Source organism: Tyto alba, unplaced genomic scaffold (genome assembly GCF_018691265.1).
Source record: "Tyto alba isolate M040663 unplaced genomic scaffold, T.alba_DEE_v4.0 Super-Scaffold_20000042, whole genome shotgun sequence".
Classification (NCBI taxonomy): Eukaryota; Metazoa; Chordata; class Aves; order Strigiformes; family Tytonidae; genus Tyto; species Tyto alba.
The window spans coordinates 10,821,232-10,845,771 of NW_024881293.1; the positions used below are offsets into that span (position 1 = coordinate 10,821,232).

A 24,540-nucleotide genomic window follows, 5' to 3' on the forward strand; every position below is an offset into this window, starting at 1 on the left:
CCCAGCCGGGGGTGCCTCCCCACCCCCGCGACCCCCACTCCGGGCTCCCCTTTATTTTCCCCCGCCCCGCAACGTGAAATTTAACCAACCTCCCCCCCGGAGCCCCCGGGACGGAGCCGCTTGGGCTGCGGCGCTGAAAACCGGGGCGCCCCCCCCCCCCCCCCCCCCGCCGCCGCCGCCGCCGCCGTCCATCCCACCCCTCCCCGGAGGCGGAAACCGGGGCCGGTCTCCAGCAGCGCCCGGCCGCCACCGTGCCGCCGATCCCGGCTGCCATTTTAAGGTGAACAAAGAGGCGGAGGCACGGGCAGGTGAGTGGCTCCGAGGCGGACGGGACACCACCCCCCCCCCCCCGGCTACCGGCACCGGCGGCCGTCCGAGCTCCCGGTACGGGAGGGCGTACCGGGGGTCCCCCCTTCGCGCCGCGCATGGAGAGGGGGGGGAGTCCCTCCTTCCCCTCCCCCCCCCCCGCTAGGCCACCATCGGGGTCCCCACCAGTTCCCACGCAGATCCCTACCGGCACCGGGACCCCCCCCCCCCGAGCCACCCCCGGGGTCCCCACCGAGATCCCGCCCCCCCCCCCCCCCCCCGGTACCGGGACTCCCGGAGCCGAAGCCCCGGCAGGTGGAAGGCGAGAGGCGGCGGCTTTTCCCGGGGGAGCGGGGCCGGGGGTCGTTTTGCCGTCCCGGTGCCCCCGCAGCGGGGAAGGGACCCCCCCCCCTCCGGTTCCGTGTCCTCCCCGCCGGCACCGGGGTGTCCCGGGTCACCGGTCTCCGGTTACGGCTCCGGGAGCCTGAGACACCCCCCCCCCCAGCCCCACTCGGGGAGGGGTCCCCGCTGCTGTTGTGCCCCTGTAGCTGCTCAGGTGGGGCTCCCCGGTGGGGTTGGGGGGGCGGGGGGTGTCAGACCGCGGGCCTGGGGATTAATCCGATCGGTGGATTTGTGGGGGGGGGGGGGGGTTGGCCGGGACCCCCTGAAGCGGGGGGGGGGGGGGGGGGCGGGGTGGCTTGGGCAGCCCAGGAGTAACTCCGGGGCCGTGGCTGCCGCCCAGCCCCCATTGCCCACCCTTGCTGCGGGTCAAGGGGTGCCCACCCCCCCAGGGGCCCGATCCTGCCCACTGAGCTGTGGCACCGCCGGGACGGGCGGCAGGGTTGAGTTTCCCACGAGGGTTCAGGTTTCCCACACGCTGTGAAATTCCCCGCCCCGTGATGAGGGTCTCCAGGCTGGGTGGGTCTCTGCATTGAGGGGAGGGAGTCTCTGCATAGATTTTGAAAAAAGCCTCGAGTTTTTGAAAGCCACTCTGCCACTTTTCTCTGCGAGTTGCTAATGTGCCCTGTATTACTATTTTTTAATCCATCCAGATCTGCTTACGGAGGAACCCTCGGGGTTAGCGCTAGCCTTGGGTAAGAGGTTTTCTGTTTTAATTAGAATTTAAACAATCCAATTCATTCAGGCAGTGTCTGGCGGCCACGGTTGGGGTGAGGGAGCTGGGGGGGGGGTTCTGGTGTGTCAGGGTCTCACGTGGGGCACGGCTGGGCTGTGACCTGGCAGCTTTTGCTGGGAGATGCTCGGTGAGTCACTTCTCCCCGTGCCTCAGTTTCCCCGGGAGCGGCGGTGACTCCGGTGGCTCGGCGCTGGGCACGGGCGGGTGGTTGTTGACGGTGCCGTCGGGTTGGTGACGGGCGACCAAAGTCCCCGCCGGGCGCGCGGAGACACATAGAAACCCGGCAGTACCGCCTTGCACAGACAGCCCTGGCCATCTCCCCGCCAGGTTCTCCACCGCCGTCCCCATGTTCAGCAAGAAGTCCTACGACGGCCCCCCCACGGGCTACGGCCCCCCCACGGGTTACGGCCCCCCACGGGTGATTATGGCTACGACTATGGTGCCCGCTCGCCCCGCCGGGCTCTTACTACATCGAGGACGTGCCGCAGCACTTCTACAAGTGGACCTCTCCACCCGGCGTGGTGAGGATCCTGGAGGCCATGGTCATCCTGCTCTGCATCGCCATCTTCGCCTGCGTGGCCTCCACCCTGGCCTGGAGTACAGCTACGGCTTCGGGGGGGCTTACGGCAACGGGCTGGGGGGCTTCTACGGCTCTGGCTACTACGGCAGCAGCTTGAACTACGGTTACGGGGGCTACTACGGCGGGGTCACCAACCCGCGGGCGGCCAACGGGTTCATGATCGCCATGGCCGTGCTCTGCTTCCTGGCCCAGCTGGGGTTCTTCGTTGCCAGCGTCAGCAAATCGAGGAGCTCCCGCTCCCGGCGCTTCTACCTGGTGGTCATCGTGGCCTGCGCCGTGCTGGCCTTCGTCATGCTCATCGCCTCCATTGTCTACGTCGTGGGCGTCAACCCCCAGGCCCAGATGACCGGCAGCTACTACTACAACCCCATGCTGACCATGTGCAACCAGATATACAGCAACACTTACATGAACCAGTACCTCTACCACTACTGCACCGTGGACCCCCAGGAGGTGAGGGTGCACCCCAACTCCGGCCAGACCCCCCCCCCACTTTTTGAGCCAAACTGGTGGCTCAAACCTTTGCTCTGCTTCAAACGTGATGCAGCGTGGGAGGGAGAGCATCGGTGATGGGGTTTTTCTGGTCTGTCTTTAATGGTTTTGGTGGTACTGGTCGCCATTTCGGGATTGCGGAGGGCAGGAGGGGGCTGCTGGTGCTGGGTGCCAGCCCCGCTGGGGTTGCAGGAGGAACTGGGGCGAGCTGTCTGCCTGCACTGGGGAGTTTCGGGGAGGGGATGGGCTGCTGGCCTGGCGCAGACCCGGTTTCTGGTACTTTGGTCTCCCTGGTTGTAAAAGTATTTGAACAAGGTTGGGGCAGGGGCAGGCTGTGCGTGCTGGGATGGGTGTAGGGTTGGGGTGCCAGCTCTCCCCAAGCACCCAGGACGCTGCCAGCCCAGTTTGGGACCCCAGTGGGGCAGCGGGAGCCCTCAAAACAAAGCTCAGCAGCCCCAGTTTCGGCTGGGGCCGCAGGGATCCTGCGTGGCACATGGGCTGGGACTGGTGCTGCCGGTTCCCAGCCGGCCGAGCTGGCCGTGCCGCATTCCTGCACCCCGAGCAGGGGGGGAGCCGCGGCACCCGCGCTGCTCCACGCAAAGGCCAAGCCTGGCCTAATCCGTCCTTGCCCAGCCCCAATTTCAGGGCAGCTGCAGGGAAATGGCTCATGGGGACCCATCCGGGCAAGGACCCCGCTGCGCGGTGCAGGACTGGCCCGTGGCCACCCCGGCAGCGGGGTCGGGGTGCTGCACGGAGATGCCGGAGGGTGCGGCGGCTCCCTGAGCCCCAAACTTGTTCTGTCCCCATGGGAAAATCAAGCACACCCCCCCCCCCGTTGTTTGAACTGGCCCCAAAAGCTCTCGAACCCCTGATGGGTGCGATCCCGCCTGCTCGGGCACGGGAGGACCCTGCCCGTCTCCCCTTGGTGGGGGGTTCCAACATCAGGAGGATTTTGGGGTGAGGGGAGCAATTCCCACTCAGCCCAGGGAGGGGTGGGGGTACCTGAACCCCCAAGATGGGGCCTTCACACCCTGAGAGCCCCCTCCCTCCATCCCTCCAGGCCGTGGCCATCGTCTGCGGGTTCCTCATCGTCATTCTGCTCTGCCTCATCTGTTTCTTCGCTCACAAGACGCGGAGCAAGATCTGGAAGTACGGGAAACCAAACATCTACTGGGACAAGGTGCCGGTGGTCCAGGAGGGTCCCAACGTGGAGGAGTGGGTGAGTCTGAGCGTGGGTTGAGGGTGCCAGTGGATACCTGGGGGTGGGGGGGTCTTCTGCCACCTCCCCCCAAGCATCCTCCCTGCTCACCCTTTCTCAGTGGGGCTGACTGTGCCCGAGGCAGCGCAGGATCCCGGGATGTGCTGGGGCAAGCGGAGGGGACCCTGGGGGGGCTCTTCCCGGCACGGGGGCTGTGCCAAGCTTTTTCCAGGAGGCTCTTTCTCCTTGGTTTGTGCCAGCCCGGTGCCTGGCCCCGGTGTGTTTGCACACCATAGCTCCCAGGGTACGGCGTTATCACCGCCGGTGCGACGCCGTGCCCGGCGCTCGCCGGATCCTTCCCCGTCACCCCGTTTAGGTGCTCTGTTTTTTCCCAGTACCGTTTCCCCAGCACCCCAAGGCTTTGGTCAGGGTGCCAGACTGGGTGAGCTGGTCTCAAACTCCCTGAAAGACAAACAGGGTGGGATCTGATGGGCCGGGTGCCAGCAGCCCAACGCAGAGGCTCCGGGTGTTCTCCCTTTGCTCGCCCTGCACTCGGCGATGCCGGCGGCTGTGAGTCGCTGCCTGTCGGCACCGTTTGGTTTCAGTCTCAGCAATGATTAACTCTGCTCCATGGGGCCATGCCACCCCGTTGCTGGTTTGCAGAGACCAAACTGGTGCTGTTTGGGCTTTGAAAGCCCGTGTCCCTTGGGTGGGGGGTGCTGGGGAGCCCCCCCACCGCGGCTCAGCCCCCTCGGTCTCAGGGAGATGCCAGTCCCAGGCTCTCCCCACTGTGTACTGGGATGTGCCCCATCCTGTCCCTCACCCTGCAGTCCCTGAGCCGGTGTCTCTGCAGGAGCCGGTGCCTGGGGAGGGTGTGGGAATTCCACAGCATCCCGTGGGGAAGGAGCCTTTGAAATCCACCCCCGCCCCAGAGCACGGCTCTCGGGGTGCTGTGGTGTCCCTGTCACCAGCCCCATCCTGTCCTTGTCCCCATCCCAGTGAGACCAGGGTAGCCCAAGGTGGGGGCTCAGGCACTGAGGTCCCATGGGAGCCTGGCGTGGGGACATTTATCCCATTTATCCCAACCCTTCAGTGCAATCCCAGAGTCAAGCACCACAGTTGCTCTCCAGGCCCAGAAAGCTTGGCTCCGCTCTGAGCATTGTCCCCACACCTCGCTCGGTGTGTAGGTCTAATATTTATTTTTCATTTTGCAGAAATACCTTTGTTCTGCTTTATTTATTTTTGTTAAAAGGCCCTCCCTTGCAAAGCATTTCCTGGTCTGCTGGGGACTGGGCTGGCTGGAGGGGCAGGGCCCCACACACCCGGGGTCCCCCTCACCTGCCCTTGGCGGGGGGTCCCCACTCTGCTTGGATGCCACCATCCCGTCTGGGTGGGGTCACCACCAGTGACACGTCCCTGCTCGGTGGGGATGCAGTGGTGGGGAGGTACTGGGGTGTGAAACCCTCCTGGGATGTCTCGTTCCTTGTTTATGGTCGGAACCGAGATAAACGGGTGACCTTCGAGCGGGCGTGAGCCGCCGGGTGCCGCTGCCTCTGTCCTGACACAGCACGGGGACGTGGCTGTCCCCATGCTGGTGGCCGTCTTACCTGGTGGCAGAGCAAGGCCAGGAGCAGTCCCCAATTAACCATGTCTTCATTAGTTGGGGGGGGGGGGTGGGAAGTGCCAGAGGAAGCGGCTTTGCCGGCCGGATCTCGCAGCTGACGTCCCCAGGGCCACCGTCCCGGGCAGGGACAGGCTTCTGGCACAAACAACCCACAAAGGCCAGGAAGGAAGGGGGAGGGAGGGACGGACAGACGGACGCCCCACGTCCTCCTTGAGGAGCCCTGACTGTGCCGGGGCAGCAGCGAGGGTCTGGGATGGGGAGGAGGGGAGGGGGTGATGCTGGATGGGCCAAGCGTGCAGCCCCCTGGTAAAGCTGGGGAGGTGTCACCCTGGGGGTGCAGAGCAGGGCGCCAGGACCCCCTCCCCGAGCTGCGTGTCTGTCTGTGCTTGTCTCCAGTGGGACCTGCTGCGGTGGCTCCGTCCAGGGCGGCATCGCTCACGGTGGCACTGGGGTCTGTGGGCCCTTCTGTGGGGCACATCCTGCAGCCTCTCCCCTCCCCAAATGCTCGCGGGGGCTCCCCACAACTTCTGTCTTCATAGCCGTGAGGGACACCCCACTGCAGCTCTGCTGGGGCTCCGGGCAGGATTGCTGCGGCTGCTCCGGGGATTTCTCCAGCCCTGTGGGATGGGGACCAGTGTTGTGCCTGGAACCAGTGTCCCTGTGTGCCTGGGGCCACCGTCCAGGCCCCGCTCGAGTGCGGGTGAGTGTCCCCACCGTCCCAGCACACAGCTGAACGCCGCTTCTCTGCTCCAGGTGAAGAACGTGGCGGATGGGGCCAGCGTGCAGGACGAGACAGCCACGCTCGCCTACTCGGAGAAGCCGACGAGCCCCATCACCGCGCCACCCTACAGCCCCCCCTCCTACAGCTACCCCCCCCAGAACGGGTACTACCCCTCCGGGACCTACAGCAGCCGAGGGTGAGTGGCCAGGCAGGGCGTGGCAGGGCTTGGGGTGGGGATGGATGGACGGACAGACACACCCCGGGCACACATCCTCCCCCATGTCCCCGTGTCCCTTGTAGTGACCAGCCAGACCGGGCGCTCAGCCCCAGCCCGGCGGAGGAGAAGGTGCGGGAGCAGCCCACCAAGCCCCCCGCCCGCCGCGGCCGCCGCCGCCGCCGCAACCCCGAGCTGGACGAGTCGCAGTATGAGACCGACTACACCACGGCCGTGGAGTCCGGTGACGAGCGGGACCAGGACCAGTGGGCCAGGTGAATGGTGGGGACACACACCCCGCTGGGAGCACCCCCTGCCCCTCCCCACCTCCAGGGCCTGACCCTGCCCCTCTCCCGCAGCCTCTACCCCCCATCTCCTCGGACGGCACCCGCCAGAAGTACAAGCAGGAGTTCGACACGGACCTGAAGCGCTACAAGCAGCTCTGCGCCGAGATGGACAGCGTCAACGACCGCCTCAACCAGCTGAGCAAACAGCTCGACAGCATCTCCGAGGACAGTCCCCAGTACCAGGTCAGGGCTCTCCAGGGGCCACGGGGATGTTGTGGGGCCACTGGGACACGGCAGGGCACTGGGGATGGGTGCTGTGGGGCATCAGAGGTGCTACAAGTTGTTTGGGACATCGGGGATGCTTTAAGGTGTTGGGGACATCAGGGATGGATGCTGTGGGACATCGGGGATGCTGCAAGGTGTTGGGGACATGAGGGATGGATGCTGTGAGACATTGGGGATGCTGCAAAGTTGGGGACATCAGGATGGATGTTGTGGGACATCGGGGATGCTTAAGGTGTTGGGGACATCAGGGATGCTGCAAGGTGTTGGGGACATTGGGGATGCTGCAAGATGTTGGGGACACTGCAGGGCATCAGGGATGCTGTGGGGTCTCAGGGACACTACCAGACATTGGGAATGCCACGGGGCATCGGGGATGCTGCGGGATACAGGTCACTGCTGGTCCCCATGGGGCAGCGACCCCCATGGCCCCCGGCTATGCTGCCCAGTGACCCCGCCTCTGCCCCCATCCCCCCCCATCCCTTTTCAGGATGTCGCAGAGGAGTACAACAGGCTGAAGGACCTAAAGCGGGTGAGTGTCAGAGCGGGGCCGGGCTCTGTTTCCAGCTGAAGTGGGGCTGGGTTGGTGCGATGCAGCTGGGGGGGGCTGGGGGGGTGGTGTGGGTAGGAAGCGTTGCGGGGTGGAAACCAGCCCCCTCCCCATGGCCCACGCGGCTGAGGCTGGTCCTGGGCTGCTTTTCAGAGCCCCGACTACCAGACAAAGAAGCTGGAGACCAAAACCCTGCGCAACAAACTCTTCCACATCAAGAGGATGGTGAGCGACTATGACAAGGTGCGGGGGTAGCCTGTGTCCCCCCCGCTGCCATAGCAGGATGGGCACGAGGGGCTCCCTGCTCCCCTCCCTACCCCCCCTCCAAAGACTTATGTGCATTTTGTACCTTTGTATAAAAAAAAAAAAAAACAAACCCAAGAGTCAAAGCCACCCTGTGATGTTAGTGCCAAGGGTGCGGGGCCGGAGGCGGCTGCTGGAGTGAGCCCCCCCGCCCCCTCTATGTGTGCCCCCCCTGTGCCTTCTCCTGTATGCTGGGGGCTGTGGGTCCCCTCCCACTGCTGTAAATGTTTGGGGAGGGTCTGCTGCCCCTGCCCACACCAGGGTTGGGGTACCAAAATGTGGCTGTAGCCTGGTGCCGGCAGGGATGGGGCAGAGCATCCCTCAGCTGGGCAGTCGGGAGGGGCAGAGCCCCACATCCCCTGAGCCCCCAGGGCTGCCCTTTGGGGCATAGCCCAGGGCAGAGGTGGTATTTTATAAGGAACTGGCTGAAACTGTGTAATATTTTTTTTTTTTTTTGTTAAAGAAATAAACTGTATCTATTGATTTTAAATCAGTGTCGGTGTGACTGGGGTCATGGCAGGGCCAGGTTCTGGGAGAAACTCCATGTGTAGGGAGAAACCCCAAAATCCTACCTTGGGGGGCCCCTCAAATCGCCCACCTTGCTCCCTGAAGTCCAGGTACAAACCTCTGTGCTGGCTCCTGCTCCCCTTCATGCCGCTGAGCCGGTTCTTTCCCAGCAGACTGCAGGCAACAAGATTTATTCCTGAGGGACCCCTGTGTTGAAGAACATCACCCAGGAGTCCCCCACAAAATCCCCAGGGTTTCCGAAAACCATCCAATTTTAGGTGCCTTATTCGGGCTTGAGTTTTTGGGGCTGCAACTCCCACTTTGCTTCACCTCCCTCCACCACCCCAGGGTAGGCTTCAGCATTGCTGCAGGATCAGCCCCTTTCCCTGCTCACAGCGGATCCCCGGGATTGTAAGAAACATCTTTTATTGACTTCAGTTAATTTGTTTTAGTATCATTGAACAAGGATTATATTTTCAGTGAATCAATCTAAATGACAAATCCTCGGCTAATCCTGCCTCCGTCTGTCTGCATGGTGGATACCCCTGAGAAGCAGAACCCTGGGGGGGGGGAACCACAGGGCATCCCCCATCCCTCTGCGGTGGCTCTGCCCCCCATCTCTGTGTGCCCCTTTCTCTGGCACAGCTCAGCCCTGGGGACAAGGACCATCCCTTTCCAGCCCAATTTTGGTATGTCTCCCCCTCACAACTCTCTGACCCAAACCTGGCTTAAAAAACCCAAAAATAATTAGGCACAGAAACACAGCGAGCATGGGGGATGCTGGCACCCATCTCCCCCAGTGCGGGGAGGGTGGTGGGTGCTGGATCTGGCCCAGGGTGGGGGGAAAAGCACCAAGCGAGGTGGGGGGGGGGGGGGGGGGCAGGGGAGGAAAGGAGAAGAGCAGGACAAACCCAAAAAGGACTGCTTGGTTTGCACCCTGCATGGTGCATGGCCCCAGCCAGCTGCTTATGTACCCCATCTCCTCCCCTGTACCCCCATCCCCACCCATGAACCCCCCGCCTCCTCATGCCCCAACAGTGGAGATGCTTCAGGGAAAAGTGCAGGGGGCAAGGAGGGGGGGGGGGGGGGGGCTGGGACCAGGCATGGACAAACCGAGTCCCCAAAAAGGGGCTGCTCCAAGCTCAGTGCTTCAGTCCTCGAGGCTGGATGCAGCCTGGGCAGGAAGGGGCAGCCCCCCCCACCCCCAGCAGAGCACAAAGGGGCTTTAAAATGACCCTTTTTCCCCCCATTGCCAGGACTGGGCTGGGGGGAGAGGCAGGGGGTCCCGCAGCTGGACCCCCCCAAGGATGGCTCTGCATAGCCAGGCCCCCCCACACACACCCCCCCCCCAGCCTGGCTGGTCTCACCTCCCTTCACCTCTTGTCATCTGAAATTCAGATTTGGGCGGGCAGCCAGAGGACAGCGTCCCCTCTCTGGGCTCCAGCCCGGCTCCGACGCAGGGACAGAGCGAGGGACCAGCCCCGGGGATGCTCCAATGTCCCCGGGGGGGGGCCAGGGAGCTCCACTTCAGCGGGGTACAGAAGAGTTCGGTGTCCAACAGCGGCGGCACGGCCAGTACCTTTGGGGTTAGGAGGGCAACGCCGCGACCCCGCTGCTTTTGGGGGGACGGTCGAGCTACCAGACGGCTGCGGGGCAAGGGGGCCAGCGCAGTTCGGGGCTCCCCAGGGACGGCACCATCTTGGGGTGCTGGAGGGAATCCGAGTCCGGCTGCTGGGGGTCCCTGGGCAGAGGTGGGGAGGAGAGGCTCTGTCCCCTACTGCCCCGTCCCATAGGGCCAGTTGAAGGTGCTCCCGGACAGCAGCATGTCCCTGATTAGTGTTTCGATGGGCGTCTTCCCCACCAGCCTCATGAAGAAGAGCTGGGAGATGAGGGCGGCCGGCACGGCCCGGAGCGCCGGCAGCCGCAGCAGGAGCCGGCCGAAGCGCTGGGGCTGCGAGGGGTACTGCGACCGCACGTACTCCGTGAGAGCCACCTGCGCCTTCTCCTGCAAGCTCTCCACGTGCGCCGGGTCCGAGAGGCCGCAGGCATCTGCGAGAGGGATGGGATGCAGAAGGGGGTCAGTGGTCGGAGCCTCCCCGATACCCCCAGATTGCCCCCGCCTCGACCGACGCCGAGTCGGGGGACACAGCGCGGTGCGAGAGCGTGGCTTGGCTGCGAAGGGCTGCTGCAGGCTCGTGCCTGTTAGGAAGGACCAAGCACCTCTGCAGCATGAGATAAGCACGGATGGACCATGATATGGGGCTCCCCAAGATTCCCCCCCACCCCGGTGGATGGAGGGGGGGATATTTGTGTTCCTGCAGGTCTCATTCCCATTGCCCCGGGGAAGCTCATCCCTGCACCCAGGCGGATAAGCAAACCGTGGTAAAGTGCCAGGGCATAAGGACCCCCTTCCATCCCCCTCCAAGAGCCGTGTGATGCTCTCTGGATCCCAAAGCCCCAGGGAAATGGCAGGGTGGGGGGTCCCAGCTCCGCGGGGCAGTCGGGAACGGAGCCTGGCCACAGCACCAACCTACCCGGCGTGAAGAGCGCGATGGCTTTGAGGCAGCTGTACTCAGCCGAGTCCACCTGGAGCCGGTTGAGCTTCTCCACCTGATCCTGGAAGATGCGGATCTGGTCCATGAAGGAGACGACGCGGTCGGCCGACATAGGGGAGGCGTGGAAGCCGGCAGCGGCCAGCAGCGGGGCCATGTGCAGCGGCAACGCCGACTGTGCCGCGTTGAGGACGAAGAGCTCGCTCCAGCTGAGCCGGAGCAGGGCTACTTGGTCGGAGACGGGCAACTCAGGGAAAAAGGGGATGTTCCGGGCCCATTCCACCGTGCTGAAGAGGAGGCGGGCGGCCAGCTCGCAGATATTGTCGATGCCCATGACGCTGCCCTGCTGCGCGTACTGCGAGCCGTAGCGGGCGGCCGGGTAGGGCTCAGCCCGCAGCAGTTGCGAGATGAGCTCCGACACCGGCTGCCCGTTGAAGTATTCCCCACTGGGCATGGTGTTGGGGCTGGTGCTGGAGTGGGTGGGGGGGATCCGGCCCCGCTGCACAGCTAGAGGGGAGAGGAGAGGTGTCTGCTTGCTTCTGCATCCCCCATCCTGCTCCCAGGGTGGGTAAACAGGGCTCTCCAGCCCTGTGAAGGGTGAGGAAGGACGGGGATGCTCCCGCCACCCACCCAGCACCCTGGCATCCCCGGCAGGGCCGGATCCTGCCACCCTTGGGGAACAATGGTCAGCTTGCAGGGAGAGGGAGGTGGTACGTGCCGCCTGCTGCGCCCGCCGGCGAGCTGCCTGCAAGAGCTACACTCATCTCTTTAAAATCCCGGTGATTCACCAGCAACTCCCAGGCTGCCAGCGCCGCGGCTTGGCCGTGGCCTCCGACCAGCAGCCGGGCTAGGACAGCGTCCCTGTCACCTCCTCCTCTGCAAGGACCCGGCCCAGGAGCAGCCCCGGCTGCGCTGTGCCAGACCGGGTGCCCCCCCCCCCCCCCCCGCGATCTGGCTGCAGCGGAACAGGGCGACTGCTACCCAAGGTCATCACATGGCAGCAATCATTTATTTGCAAATAAAACGTCCATCTTGGAAGCGTCGTTAACCCTGGGGCACTGCCCCTCCTAATTGCATTCAGGGAGAGCCATTTTTCAGCTCCCCCCCCTCTCCCATTAGCGCCCACTATTTGCTCAGTCCCTAGTAATTAATTTATGGGCTGTTCATGAGCCACTTAAATGAGAGCTCTAAATCATGCTAAGTGGCAATAATGCCATCTTGACTCCTCTGGAAAGCAGGGAATTACTGTCCTGCTTCCAGTAGCCTTCCCCCTCTTTGCTCCTCGCATTAATGCCACCCGCTGCCGAGCAGCCCCGGCAGAGCCCGTGCCGAGCCCAGGCATCCCCATCCCACCATGGGGGGATCTGAGATTTGGGGCTTCGTCCCGTTTGCAACAGCTTGGGAAGCCTTTGGGGTTCACACCCCCCCCACCCTGCCCGGGTGATGGGGAGCAAGCAGAAAGCGGGCAGGGGATTTGCACGGCCCCGGTCATGCCGGGAGCCCGTCCCTGCCGACCTCCACCATGCGTGGGGCACCGGGGCCGTTGCGGCTCCAGGTGTGTCACCTTATCAGCTCAAGGCTTTTCCAAACAAACACCACCTGCGCTGCCAGCACTGAGGGCAATTCAAGGAGAAAAAAAAAAAAAAAAGAACTAAAAAATAGAAAAAAAACAAAGGGAAAAATGGGGGGCATTGATGCAAACAGGGTTCCCAGGGAGGGGTTCTGCAGTGGGAGCGCGGCGGGCACTGGCAGCACTGGGAACTCGTGGCTGGTGAGGCAGCAGCCTCACGCTGCAGCAGTGGAGTTCACTGGGACCCCTCAGGAACTCTCCCCGCGGCGCTGGCGTTACCTTCCTTCCTCATCCCCACACGGAAACACTTCTTCAGGCGGCAGTACTGGCATTGGTTGCGGTGGTGCTGGTCGATCTGGCAGTCGCGGTTGGACCTGCGGGCAGGACCGGGCAGAGTGAGGTGCCAGGGAGGAGGGATGCGATGCTGCTGGGGGTCCCTGCACCCCACACCCTCCCCCCCCCCCCCAGCTGCTTCACCACCCACTTTCCCAGCACCCTTGGGCAAAGCCCTTTGCCTCGGAGCGTGGCCCCCTCCGCCGCTGTGCCACGCCAGCCCCCAGCGTGCCGATACAGGCACTCCCAGGCGGCACTTGGATGCTATGGAAACAGCCATTTCCTACAGCAGGGGCTACCAGTTGGCATCAGGGGCTACCAGTTGGCATTGCCAGCGATGCCCAGGGCAAGTGGGGAGACACCCCCCACCCACCCCCTCAAGGGCATGGGGTTCCCATCCTTCCATCCTCAGGGACATGTAGGGACCGGTGCCAGGGAGTGATGCCCAGTGTCCCAGCAGCCTCCTCGCCAGACATGTGAGGAATTTTGAGGAATTCCAAGTATTTCTTCGGGGCCAGGGCTGCCCCCACGGAGCCCGTGACCCCTCGGGCACTGAGTGCTTGCCGGGTCCCCCATGGCAGTGGGCTCCATGGGACCCTGCGAGCGTGGCAAAGCGAAACCCGGCAGCGCGGGGTCTGCACCGGCTGGAGAGACACTTTCCCCCCCCTCCACGAGCAACCTCAGAGCCTGCAAGGGGGTTGTGCCCACCCCTTGGCACACGGGTCCTGCCCCAGGCAAGGAGCCGTGGGCACTGGGTAGCCCTGCACCATGCGGTGAGGCACCAGCCACCCCCAAAGGCAACTCCTGCGGCATCACTGCGGGAAACACTCCCGAACGGCATCGTTAGCACCCAAATCCCCCCCCAGCCCCCGTTCCCAAAGGCCACCTCATGCTCACGGGCCCTGCACGGCCCAGCTATGGAGCGGGCACGGGTGACACCGGGCGCTCACATCCCACTCAAAGTCCGTGGCAGCAAACGGGGAGAAAAGTGGGGTTATCAGCAACCCAGCAATGAATTAAGGCACGGAAAGCAGTGAGCAGGAAAGCGCAGGCAGGGCCGGGCCGCGCCGGCGTCCAGCAGCAGCTCAGCTCTGCCTGGGAATCCTGACACGAATCTCCTCATCCTTACACGACTCCAGAGGCGAGACAGGCAGGGATTCCCACCGCGCTCAAACCGGAATTAATTCACCCCGAACATCACCACTGCGCTTAGCACATTTTAAAACGTGTTGCTGATAAAAAGTTATTCCAGCAGAGAAGTGATAGCTAATCAAAACGTCAGATTACATCTTCATCAGCTGCCTGCACCGCGGTGGTGGTAAAACTCCCAGCACAGCAGCCGAACCTCCCGGCCCAGGGCCTGGCGGACCCTCACCGTGGCCTCGGGGCACCATTCCCAGCACCAGGAAAACCCCAAAATCATCTCAGCTCCTGCCAGCGGGCTCAGAGCAAGTTTCCCAATTGATAGGCTGCAGCGACCTGGGAAACTGTGAGAATACAAAAGGCGTATACTGTGCTAATTATGTAATTAGAACATGTAATTATTTAGTGCAAGAACTAAACTGAATCCAACTCACTTTTAATATTCAAATTAGAGCAATCTTGGCTTGATGCTGCTTTTGACTCCTTGAACAAAGCAGATGCCAGGGCTGCCGGGGGAGCATTGTTCCTGGCCCCTCCGACACTTTACTCCCTACTTGGAAAACCAACGTTTTTCTATTGCACCAAATCATTTCCCAGCACAAATTGGGGGGGGGGGGGGGGGGGGAACCAAACCCACAAAACACCTGAAGTAGGTGCCCAGATACCAGTGACAGGCACAGGATAAAATCTTGGATGCTCACAACCCGGGAGAAGCCCCTCCATCACCCCCATACGGAAACGGCATCTGGGACGCAGAGTCCGTCCCCCTCCCGGGGAGCCCTGATTTGGCCTTTCCTTTGTTCCAGGAAAGGGAATTTCTCAAAAGCCATATGTATTCCCCATCTTCAAATCATTAATCCTGAGCAGGCGCTCGGCCGAGTCTGCTGGTCGGGATCCTGCTGATCAAGAGGGGAAACTGAGGCAGGGCCAGGGGCGACGCATCCGCACGCGCTGCATCCGTGGGCGGGCGATGGGGGGGGGGACACGGACACACTGCAGGGCCAGGGCTGAGGGGAACCAAACCCGGCCCCACGCCGGCAGCTCCGGGGCCCCATGCCACGGCCACGAGCAGCTCGGCTGACGTCAGCCGGGACCCGGCAACGCCGGTGCCGGGAGCTTGCCGGGAGAAGAGATGCTGCGCACGGGGGAGGACGAATCTAGGCCGCCCAAACGAGAGCAAGGCGGCTCCGGAGACGGTTCCCGCCGCAGAAGCGACGCTGCCCCTTCCCTTCCCGCAGCGTCTCAGCGCCACGAGCTCAGAGAAGGGAAGAAAACGGGGTGCAGAGGTGGGGGTGCCCCATTCCCAGCCCGGCGGCGGGGTGCTGCCGGCTGGGATGCGGGTGCCATCCTCGCAGCACCCTCACTGGTTTAGCAAGAAGCGCTTGCACGTGGATCCAGACGTGCGAGCGAGCCCCTACAAACACATTTCCCCCCTCCAGAACTGGAGGTGTGTATGGGGGGGGGGGGGGAGCTGCCCCGCGTGCCCGATGCTTCTTCCGAGCCCAACAGAAACTCTAGAGTTCTCCACAGCTCCAAACTTCGCAGGGGGGGTCGTATCCCGGTGCTGCTGGTGGGCCCGGATCTGCTGCAGCGCTGGCCCGAGCGTGGGGGCCTGGGGAGGGAAGTGGGGGGGCCACAGCTCTAATTCCCACCATCTCACCGGATTGTTGCCCACAGCAAGCCGGGCTGTTGACACCTCCGGTTAAAATTATACTCGCTGCCACTACTGGTGATTCCTCTGGGTAAGAGCAGCCGTGACCGAAGTGACTCACAGCCCCGGCACGTTTTTAGGCGTTATTAGCCTGGAACGGTAATTAATGCCGGAGCAGAGCTGGGCGATGACGAGGACCTGGACACTGGCTGTGGCCCGTGGCCCAGGGGCAAGCAGGGCATCCATCCCTCCGAGGGCTGGGGATGCGCCAGGCAGGGGGGGGGCTGCTGCTGCTGCAGGGAGGCAGAGGATGGGGGGGACCCTTGCGCCGCACTGGGGGCCACCGGGCCGCCCCATCGAGGCCCCCCCCGTTCGCGCTGCAGCGGGGCCAGCGCGGAGCTGCACCGGGGGCCACTGCAGAGCCACGCCGGGCAACCGCCACGGTGGGGACCAGCGAGAACCAGCAGCGTGGGGGGGGGGTGTGGGGGGTGGGGTCACCCTTAAACCCGCAACCAGCCCCCCCCCCCCCCGCCCCCCCCCGGCCCCTACCTGCAGGTGTAGCTGAGGTTCCTGCGGATGCTGCGTTTGAAGAAGCTCTTGCAGCCCTCGCAGGTGAAGACCCCGTAGTGTTTCCCGCTGGATTTGTCCCCGCACACCACGCAGTCCACGGCCGCCCCGGCCCGCTCCTCCTCGCCGTGCTCCGCGTCGCTGCCGCCGCCCGCGGGGGACGCCGCCTCCTCCCCGCCGCCGCCGCCGCCGCCGCCGCCGTTGGGCTCGCCCCAGCCGCCGGCCACCATGGCCATGGCTCCGCGGCCCCGGGGCTCAGCACCGGCCCCGCCGCCGCATGGAGCCCGGCGCCTCCCGGAACGAGTTGAGCAAGTTTGGGTTTTTTGTTTGTTTTTTTTTTTTTTTTTCCTTCTTTTTTTTTTTTTTTTTGGGGGGGGGGGGGGGAGCGGCGGCCGGTTTGGGATTTTTTTGTTTGTTTTTTCCCCCCCCCTTATCCCAAGGCTTCTTCCCTCCCTCCCTCCCTCCCCCCCCCCCCCTCCTCCCCGCGTTAACGGGGGGGCCTCGCGGAAACTTTACGGCGGCGGGAGCGGGGCGCGGCGCGGCGCATCCCCCCGCGGGGCACGGCGGCTGCCCCGGGGCTCGGCCGCATGCGGGGGCCGCCGCCGCCCGCCCCCGGTGGCTGCTCCGCTCCGCGGCACCGGCAGGGAAGGAGGAGGAGGAGGAGGAGAAGAAGGAGGAGGAGGAGGAGGAGGCGGCGCTGCCCCGGCCCGCCCTCGCCCCTACGGGCCCCGCCGCCGCCGCCGCTGCATGCAGCCCGGTCCGGTCCGGCGGGACCCGCTCCGCCGAGCCCCGGGGCTCTCCCCGCCTCCCGCGAAAGAGCAAAGTTCAGCCGCTGCCGCGGTGGCCGCCCTGGATGCTCCTCCCCGTCCTCCTCCCCTTCCGCTCGCCGCCCGCCGGGTCCTGCCCCGGCCCCGGCCCCGCCGAGCCCGGGAAGGGGAGGAGGAGGAGGAGGAGGAAGGGGAAGGAGGGGGGAAACCGGTCGGGGAGTCCCGCCGCACCGGAGCAGGGTGGCCGAGAGCACCGGTTGTAACGGAGGCGGGTACGGGCAGGGCGGTGCTGGGGCCTGGCAGGCGGTTTTGGCCGGCAGAGGTGGTTGGAGGTGACCCCCACACACACACCCCTCACCCCCCGTTTGGCCTTTGGGGACCCATCGCTGCCCCCCCCCCCCCCCCGCAGGGTGTGGCATCTTGTGGTGCCCGGGGTGCTGGGGCCGTGACGTGCCCTGCGGTCCTTGTCCCCCCTCCCACCCCAACAAGTGACCCCTAAACTGCAGCCTGCGGCAGCGGGGAGCCCAGGGGCAGATTCACCACCGAACGCTGCCCTTGGGGACGGGGACCAAACCCCGGCCCCGCTGTAACCGTCGTGATATGGGGGGTGACACCGTTGGGGGGGGGCCGTGGGCCGCGGCAGGAGGATGGGAAGCTGTTCCCCACGCCTGGCCGGTGGCCAAGCCGCTGGCATCGGCAATCCCCTCTTCTTGCCGACATTCCCAGCGGGATCTTTAATTACTGCAAGCGGTGCGAGGCCACGGCTCCTCGTCTCGTGTGGGGCACGAGGGCCGGGGTTGTGCCGTGGGGTGCTCCCACAGCACTCGGGGGTCCCTCCACCCTGGACGGTCACTGGGCCAGCGTGAAGGGCTGGAGGGGGCCGGGATCTGGCTGCCGGCAGCCCCGTAAAATCTGTTTGTAATGTGGTTAATCAAGTCGGACCCATAAGAGCTCGTCAGTCGGCCCTTGCAAGAAGGGGTGGGCTGGGGTGGTGGCTGGGGGGTGCGCAGCACCCGCCTGCTGCCACCCTGTTAATCATTAACGAAGAAATAAACTGTGCGGAAAGGTGCTTGACCCAGGAGCAGCCCTTGCGATATCGCCCTGCCTTCGCCTTTCACCTGGGGGCCAAACTCTCCTCCCGGCCGTGCCACGGCAGCCCCGGTGTCTCCCGGCAGCACGGCTTTCACCTTGACTTCAGGGGCAAAGTCCGGCGGGCAGGGAGCGGGGCTGGGCTGCGGGTGGGCTGGGTGTCCCCCACGCACCCCTCGGGGCAGGCTTGTCCCCAGGGGGGACCGGGATGCTGAGGATGCTGATGCCAAGCGATGCCCACGGCGCGAGGACGGGCTTGGCCTTTCACGGCCCCTTGTGCCACCAGCCCTGGCATTCCCAACCCACACGCTGGGGCCGGCGTTTCCGTCGGGAAAGGCGAAGCAAAACGGGCTGGATATAAAAAACTCCGGCCAAGCACGGAGCCCGCAGCCGGGGTGCAGCAGAGGCGGAGGAATTATGGCTCCAGCCATAAATAAAACCTCCATTTCCTCCTGTCTGGAGGGATCTCTGCTCACCAGGTACCTGCTAACACGGCCATGCCGAGGTGCCCGGCATGGGCTGCTGTGGTTGGGGAGCAACACCCAGCAGAGCCAGCTGGGAAGGCGCCAGGCTTGGAGGGGGGGGTCCCAATGTGGGCAGGGGGGGGTCACCCCCACCTGCAGCCAGCCCCGTTTCTCCTTTCTCTTCTGTCAGGCCGTGATTTATGGCCCTTTCCCTGCCGCTCCCCCGCCTCCTCGCCCCCTGCAAAAAATAATAATCCAGGAACAAAGGAGGAAATTGGATCTTCTCCCCGCGCGGCTCGCAGCCCCGCGGTGGGAGCGGGGTTTGTTTTGACGTCGGTGTCCAGTTGGCGAAGGCGTTTGATCTCCGGAGGAATTCCTCCTTCCTCGCGCTGCTCCGCTGACTCCACCACACAAAAGGGCCCCTGGGAGCTGCCGGCGCGTTTCGTGCCGCCCCGACGCCCCCGGGAAGGGTCCGGCACGGTGGAGGCGCCCGCCGGGGCTCGCGGAGGTTTCCGGGCTCAGTGTCAGATCCGGATCTGGTGCGGGGTGGCAGCGGAGTCCCCCTGCTCCCCCCCCAGCCTTTGGGCTGAGGGGGTGATTGAGCGACCCTGGCCAAAATGTGGGGGGGCCGGGCTGGGTTTGTGGCTGTGCCACCGGAGAGCTGGGTGCCAGCACCAATGGTGAGCTGGGTGCCAGCAGCACCAGCGAGCTGGGCACCAGCACTGATGGCAAACTGGGTGCCAGCAGCACCGGCGAGCTGGGTGCCGGTGCCACCAGCCCAGCCCTGGTTACTGGCATCCCAGTTAGCTGTGGGGCATCAGTGCCCTCTCCCAAACCCATGTGGGAGCTGCCAGCAGCGATGCTTCCCCCATGAGGGGCTGTGAAAGGGGTTTAGGTGGGTCCACGTCGGGCAGGATCCGGCCCTGCTCTGCCCTGGAGCAGCCCCCAGCCCCACTTTGCAGCGGGTGCTGCATTCCTGGGGGCCGGATCCTGCTGGTGGGCGGGCATGCGGACACGTGTGTGCGTGCCGTGGGCGACGAGGGCAGGCGTGAGCTGCTCAGGAGCTGGTGGGGGGGGTGGTGGTGAAGGGACCCTCCTGGCCGGGGGGATGTGGGGGGGTCCCGATTCTCCTGCAAGAGGCCGCGGGAACGCGTGACCTTGCAGGCTGAACCGCGCGGCCGCGCTGCCGCAAGCGAAGGACAAAGGGAGGCCGGGGCCGGCTGTGCCGGCTCCTCAGCTCCCCGGGCAGGGCTGCCCCACAGCCCCGTGCCCCACGGCTGCCCCACGGCACCGTCCTGCGCCCCTCCGCTCCAGCCAGCACCCACCGCGGGCCCGCGCAGTGAACACGCCTCTGCCGAGCACTCACACACGCGTGTGCACGGCACCCAGCAGCCCTGCACACGGGCGAGCGCACGCGTGTGCAAGCAGCAGCTGGGGGTTGGGGGGGGGGGGGTGTCCCCACACACACAAGGGCTCCTCTCTCCCCCCTGCAGCCCCCCCACCAGGGAAAGGCGTTTGTTGCCCCCTGATGCCTCAGTTTTGCCCCCAGCCCTGCAGAGAGGCCAAGGGGGACCCGACCTCCATCACCCCCAGCCCCCACCTTTGTCCCTGGCCCCCCCACCCCACCCCTGGAGAGGGCCGCTCCCTGCCCTGCATTCCCGGGATATCAGATCCCGCACCCCTGGCCCCCACCCAGCCATGGCCAGACGCTCCCTCCCCGGGGGGGCATGAATCACACACCCTCCTAACCCCCGCCCCCCCCCCCCGCCCTCCCTGCTGCTCCCGTGTCCCAGTGTCTCCTCACGCCTTCACCCCTGTGACCCCCTCCCCAGCACAGTCTGGCCCCCACTGCGGTGGTGTTTTGCAGCGCCCCCCCCCCCCCCCACTCTCCCAGGGAATGGGGTGCAGCCCCACACTTGGTCCTGTTACCCAAAGGTGCGGGGGGAATGTGTTGGGGGGGGGGTTTGCTGTTTGCTGTGGCCCCTCAGCCCATGCTGCTCCACAGAGGGGAAACTGAGGCAGGGAGCGGGACAGAACAGCAACATCTTCCAAAGCATAAACTTGGAATGTGGAGCCCTTCGGGGGGGGGGGGCGGGGGAGGCTGGAGGTTTTTGGGATGCGCATGGGGGTGAACTGTGGGCAAAGAAGAGGGGGGTCCTGTCACTCTGGCTGACACCACGGCACCAGGGGCCCCCAGTTCCCCTCCCCGAGCTCACGGCAGCGGCTCGGGGTGTGCCAGGGTGGGCAGTGTGGCTGGGCCCGGCGCAGCAGTGGGGTACGGGGGAGCCTTGGCCACCTCAGCCCCCCGCAGCTGCCGGGCACAGCGGGACCACCGCAGCCTTGGGCACCCCTGTCCATGTTGGTGCCCCCAGGGGGACCCGCTCCGGCCATGGGGTCAGCGGGACATGGGGGGGTGGGGGGACCCTGCCAGCCGGGGTGGGGGGTGGCAGCGGGTCCCGCCTGCCCTCCCCCTCTCCCGGCACCCAGGGTTGAAGCCGCCCCGGCCCTTTCATGCGGCTCTCGGTGGAGCCTGACCCCGCACAAAGCCCCCAGGAGCCCATTTGAATCTGAAAAGGGGTCTGAGAGCAGAGCCCTGACCTTCAACCTGCGGGTCAGCCCTTCCACACCACTGCCACTGGCCCCCCCTCGGGACCCCCCCACGAGTTGGGCCGAGCCATGGTCCCCACCGGGGCCTGGCACAGGGGATGCAGGCAGGGATGGGGCGGGAGCAGGCAGCACCGGCAGCATTCCCCGCTCTGGTAGCTGGGTGCATGACTTGCCCTTCCGTGCTGCTTATTCCCACATCCCCGCATCCCTGCATCCCCATATTCCTGCTCTGCATCCCTGCCCTGCATCCCTGCACCTCTGTAAACCTACATCCCTGCATCCCCACATCCCTGCCCTGCATCCCTGCATCCCCACATCCCCGCATCGCTGCCCTGCATCCTCACAACCCTGCATCCCTGCATCCTCACATTTCTGCATCCCTGCACCTCTGCATCCCCACATCCCTGCATCCCCACATCCCTGCCCTGCATCCCCAGATCCTCACATCCCTGCATCCCCGCAGTCCTGCTCTGCATCCCTCTCTCTGCCCTCTCCCTCACCATAGCTCTGGATATTGATCCACTGAACCTTGAACTCTGCTGCAGGATCTCTCCGGGGAGACACAGGCCACCGCTTCAGCCTACCCAGAGCTCCGTGCCTCAGTTTCCCTTCCACCCCATGGCGCGCCCAAGCCCTGGGCTGCCCCACAGCCCTGTGCATCCTCCCACCGGAGACCCACACTCAGCCCAGCTCCCGCTACCCTTGTGCCCCACCATGCTGGGATTCAGCCTGCTGGATTGAGCCCCCCGCTCCCTGCAGCAGCCCCCGCCGCCCCCCCCCCGCCCGGCACAGCCCTGCTGGTGGGGCCCCCCCTGCGTGGCGAGGCTGCCCCCGGCGCAGGGTCACTGCTCCTCTTCCCTCCTGAATATGCATGGGCCCCGGCCGCCACGGCCACCGCCATCACCTTTGATCCCACGTCAGGGATAACGAAATGGCTTCATCTGCGCCAGGAGATAGTGGGGGTGGCGGGGAAGGGGCAGCCTTTGTCCCCGACCCCACTGGGACAAGCCGAGCTGGGGGTCTGGCTGTGTGACCCCCTCCCCAAGCCCAAAGCTCCCCAAACGTGGTGGGGGGCTGGCCGAGCCACGAGCATCAGTGGTTTATTCTCCCTGGGGATACAGCAGCCGCCTCGAAGCACGGGAGGGGCTTTGGGGGGTGACGTGAGGGGGTGGGGGTGTCCCCCTAGATGCAGGTCTCGGTGTCGGCCGTCCCCTGCTCCAGGGTGTGCAGGCTGCGGGCCAGCGCCTGCGCCTGCCGGGCGTGCTGCCGTCGCAGGGCACCCGCCTGCAGCTCCAGGCGCCGCAGCTGAGCCGCCTGCTTCCGCCGGGCCCCCCGGTACGCCAGGGCCAGCGTGCTGCGGGGGGACACGCTCAACACCCAGGGGACAACACCCCCCCCCCCCAACCCCCCCGGGGCACCCAAGCAGGGGGCAAGGAGGGCCGTGGGGTGGGGGGTGGGGAGGGAACGTGGGTTTGGGGTGCGTAGGAAGGGACCCGGGCATCGGGGGGTGTGCAGGAAGGGATTGCAAGATGTGGCCCGGGTTTGGGGTGGGCAGGAGGGGAGTGGGGGGTTTGGGGTGGGCAGGAGGGGAGTGTGGTTTGGGTGTGCAGGGGGGACTGGGGTTTGGGTGTGCAGGGGGGACTGTGTTTGGGGTGGGCAGGAGGGGACTGGGGGGGTTGGGGTGGGCAGGAGGGGACTGGAGGTTTGGGGTGGGCAGGTGGGGAGCGTGGTTTTGGGGTGTGCACAAAGGGACTGTAGGTTTGGGGTGTGCAGGAAGGGACTGTGCATCAAGGGGTGTGTAAGATGTGACCATGGTTTTGGGGTATGTAGGTGGGGACTGTGATTTTGGGGTGTGCAGGAGGGGACTGGGGGGTTTGGGGTGGGCAGGAGGGACTGGGAATAAAGGGGTGCATAAGATGTGACCATGGTTTTGGGGTGTGCTGGAGGGGACTGGGGGTTTGGGGTGGGCAGGGGGGACCATGGTTTTGGGGTGTGCACAAAGTGACTCTAGTTTTGGGGTGTATAGAAAGGGACTGTGCATCAGGGGTGTGCAGGAAGGGACCGTGCTTTTGGGGTGTGCAAGAAGGGACCACGCTTTAGGGGTGTGCAGGTAGGGCCCATGCATCGGGGATATGCAATATGGGAGAGTGTTTTTGGGGTGCGCAGGAAGGGACCGTGCATCTGGGGCATGCACGGGGGGGATGCGCATCCAGGACATGCAGGAAGGCACCAGGTTTTGGGGTGCCGGGGTTGGTGGTGGGGGTTGTTGCTCTTCCTGCCCACCTGTGTGCGTGGAACAAATCCACGGTGACGGTGACACACTGTGCTTGCTGCGCGCGGCTGACAGCGCTGCTCCGCTCCAGGGACAGCACCAGGGCCCGCACCCGGGCACGCAGCTCCTCGGTCCTGGGGACACCTGCATGGCAGCCAGCCCGGCCACGGCTCCCCGTGGCACGGCCGCAGAATGCTGGTGAGCTCTCTTACCGGGCCAGGGTGGAGAAGCTCTTCACCCATCTTCTCCAGGTCCTGAGGGTGCTGGGAGCCGCTGCTCCTGCCCGGCCGGTTTGGGCATCCTGCAGAGTCTGGCTGTGGGTCCCATCCTTAGGGAAACCTCCCCCTCCCAGCCCTGCGGAGGGTCCCCGTGGGGATGTCGGCGGGATTCTTACCTCCTCGCTGCTGCTGGAGCTGCTGGAGGGGTTGGGGAGGCGCCGGACCCCCCATCCCGCTCCCATTCCAGATGTTGGAGCACCAGGCGCAGTGCAGCCTCCCGCGGCCCCTGTCCGGCTGCCAGCAGCTCCAGTCCCCGCTTCTCCCTCTCCACCAGCTGCAGCCGCGTCTTCAGGTCGGCCATGGCTTCCTGACAGGGCAGCAGCGTCACCACCGGGCAAGGGAAACTGAGGCACGGCCCCAACCCCCCCGCCCTTCTCCCAGCTGCTCTGTTCAAAGCCTGGACCCTGCAGAAAGCCGGGTGTCTGCTCCCCATCCCTTCATCCCCCTGCATTTCACCTTGAGCATTGCCAAGTCCTGCAGCAGCTCCGCTTTCTCCGGCCGCCTCCAGCCAGGCAGGAGAGCCCTGGCATCCCGCAGCACCTGCTCAGCCCGGGCTCGGGTGTCCTTGCTCCAGTGGGTGCTGGTGGGTGCCGGGGCGTCGCGGAGGGACGCCTCTACGGCTGCCTGCTCCGTGCGCAGCCGGCGGATGTGCTCGCGGAGGGCCCCCTCCTCCATCCCGAGGGGTGCGGGGTTGCTGTGGGGATGGGGACATGGCTGGGGTGGGCACAGTGCCCTGCCCCGGGATCGTGCCCCCTCCCTGTGTCCTCCCCCCGTACCTCTGCAGCCCGGGGAGCCGCTCTCCCCGCTCTCCTCCTGGCCGTCCGGCTCCGCTCGGCCCAGGACCTGCGGCCCCTCCGTTGGTGGGGGGCTGGACCCCCACCTGCATCCGGGGCTCTGCTCCCCCGCTGCTCCTAGGCCTTGTCCAGTATGTGCCCACTGGGGCTGTGCTGGGGACTGGGGTTCCCCCCATCCTTCCTCCATCCCCCCGATACCCGTAAGCATCTGCCCAGCGTCCCCCCAGCACCTTCCCCATGTCCCCTCGCCGTCC

The 24,540-nt window shown here is 65.3% G+C and overlaps 3 protein-coding genes and 1 long non-coding RNA gene across 4 annotated transcripts; 1 reads left to right on the top strand and 3 right to left on the bottom strand.

The window, feature by feature from the left end:
* Positions 1–231: 231 nt before the first annotated feature.
* Positions 232–8,182, top strand: LOC122153655 (occludin-like). The gene is given in 12 exon segments (XM_042794640.1): positions 232–308; positions 1,359–1,400; positions 1,769–1,848; positions 1,851–1,876; positions 1,879–2,035; positions 2,038–2,474; positions 3,574–3,732; positions 6,089–6,252; positions 6,357–6,552; positions 6,630–6,800; positions 7,330–7,371; positions 7,543–8,182. Coding segments are annotated over 10 exon segments (1,515 nt in total). The 5' UTR covers positions 232–308; positions 1,359–1,400; positions 1,769–1,787; the 3' UTR covers positions 7,645–8,182.
* Positions 8,183–9,630: 1,448 nt separating this feature from the next.
* LOC122153654 (nuclear receptor subfamily 2 group F member 6-like) lies at positions 9,631–16,374 on the bottom strand. Its single transcript, XM_042794639.1, has 4 exons — positions 15,998–16,374; positions 12,601–12,695; positions 10,734–11,258; positions 9,631–10,248 (listed from the first exon to the last, which is right to left on the bottom strand). Exons 1-4 carry the CDS (start codon positions 16,249–16,251, stop codon positions 9,974–9,976), a joined length of 1,149 nt encoding a protein of 382 aa, XP_042650573.1. The 5' UTR covers positions 16,252–16,374; the 3' UTR covers positions 9,631–9,973.
* A 5,652-nt stretch (positions 16,375–22,026) lies between these two features.
* Positions 22,027–23,343, bottom strand: LOC122153664. Its single transcript, XR_006165513.1, has 2 exons — positions 23,226–23,343; positions 22,027–22,296 (listed from the first exon to the last, which is right to left on the bottom strand). It is a non-coding gene; the product is annotated as an uncharacterized LOC122153664 (long non-coding RNA).
* A 105-nt stretch (positions 23,344–23,448) lies between these two features.
* On the bottom strand, positions 23,449–24,175 carry LOC122153627 (Usher syndrome type-1C protein-binding protein 1-like). The gene is made up of 3 exons (XM_042794242.1): positions 23,949–24,175; positions 23,609–23,799; positions 23,449–23,515 (listed from the first exon to the last, which is right to left on the bottom strand). Exons 1-3 carry the CDS (start codon positions 24,165–24,167, stop codon positions 23,449–23,451), a joined length of 477 nt encoding a protein of 158 aa, XP_042650176.1. The 5' UTR covers positions 24,168–24,175.
* Positions 24,176–24,540: the final 365 nt, after the last annotated feature.

Coding starts and splice junctions, on each gene's coding strand:
- LOC122153627 (XM_042794242.1), bottom strand. CDS start 24,167: ATGGAGGAGGGGGCCCTCCGCGAGCACATCCGCCGGCTGCGCACGGAG. Junction 23,800..23,948: donor AGGACTTGGCAATGCTCAAG/GTGAAATGCAGG, acceptor CTGCCCTGTCAG/GAAGCCATGGCCGACCTGAA. Junction 23,516..23,608: donor GCTCCAGCAGCAGCGAGGAG/GTAAGAATCCCG, acceptor CAGACTCTGCAG/GATGCCCAAACCGGCCGGGC.
- LOC122153654 (XM_042794639.1), bottom strand. CDS start 16,251: ATGGCCATGGTGGCCGGCGGCTGGGGCGAGCCCAACGGCGGCGGCGGC. Junction 12,696..15,997: donor AACCTCAGCTACACCTGCAG/GTAGGGGCCGGG, acceptor TCCTGCCCGCAG/GTCCAACCGCGACTGCCAGA. Junction 11,259..12,600: donor TGTGGGGATGAGGAAGGAAG/GTAACGCCAGCG, acceptor TCTCCCCTCTAG/CTGTGCAGCGGGGCCGGATC.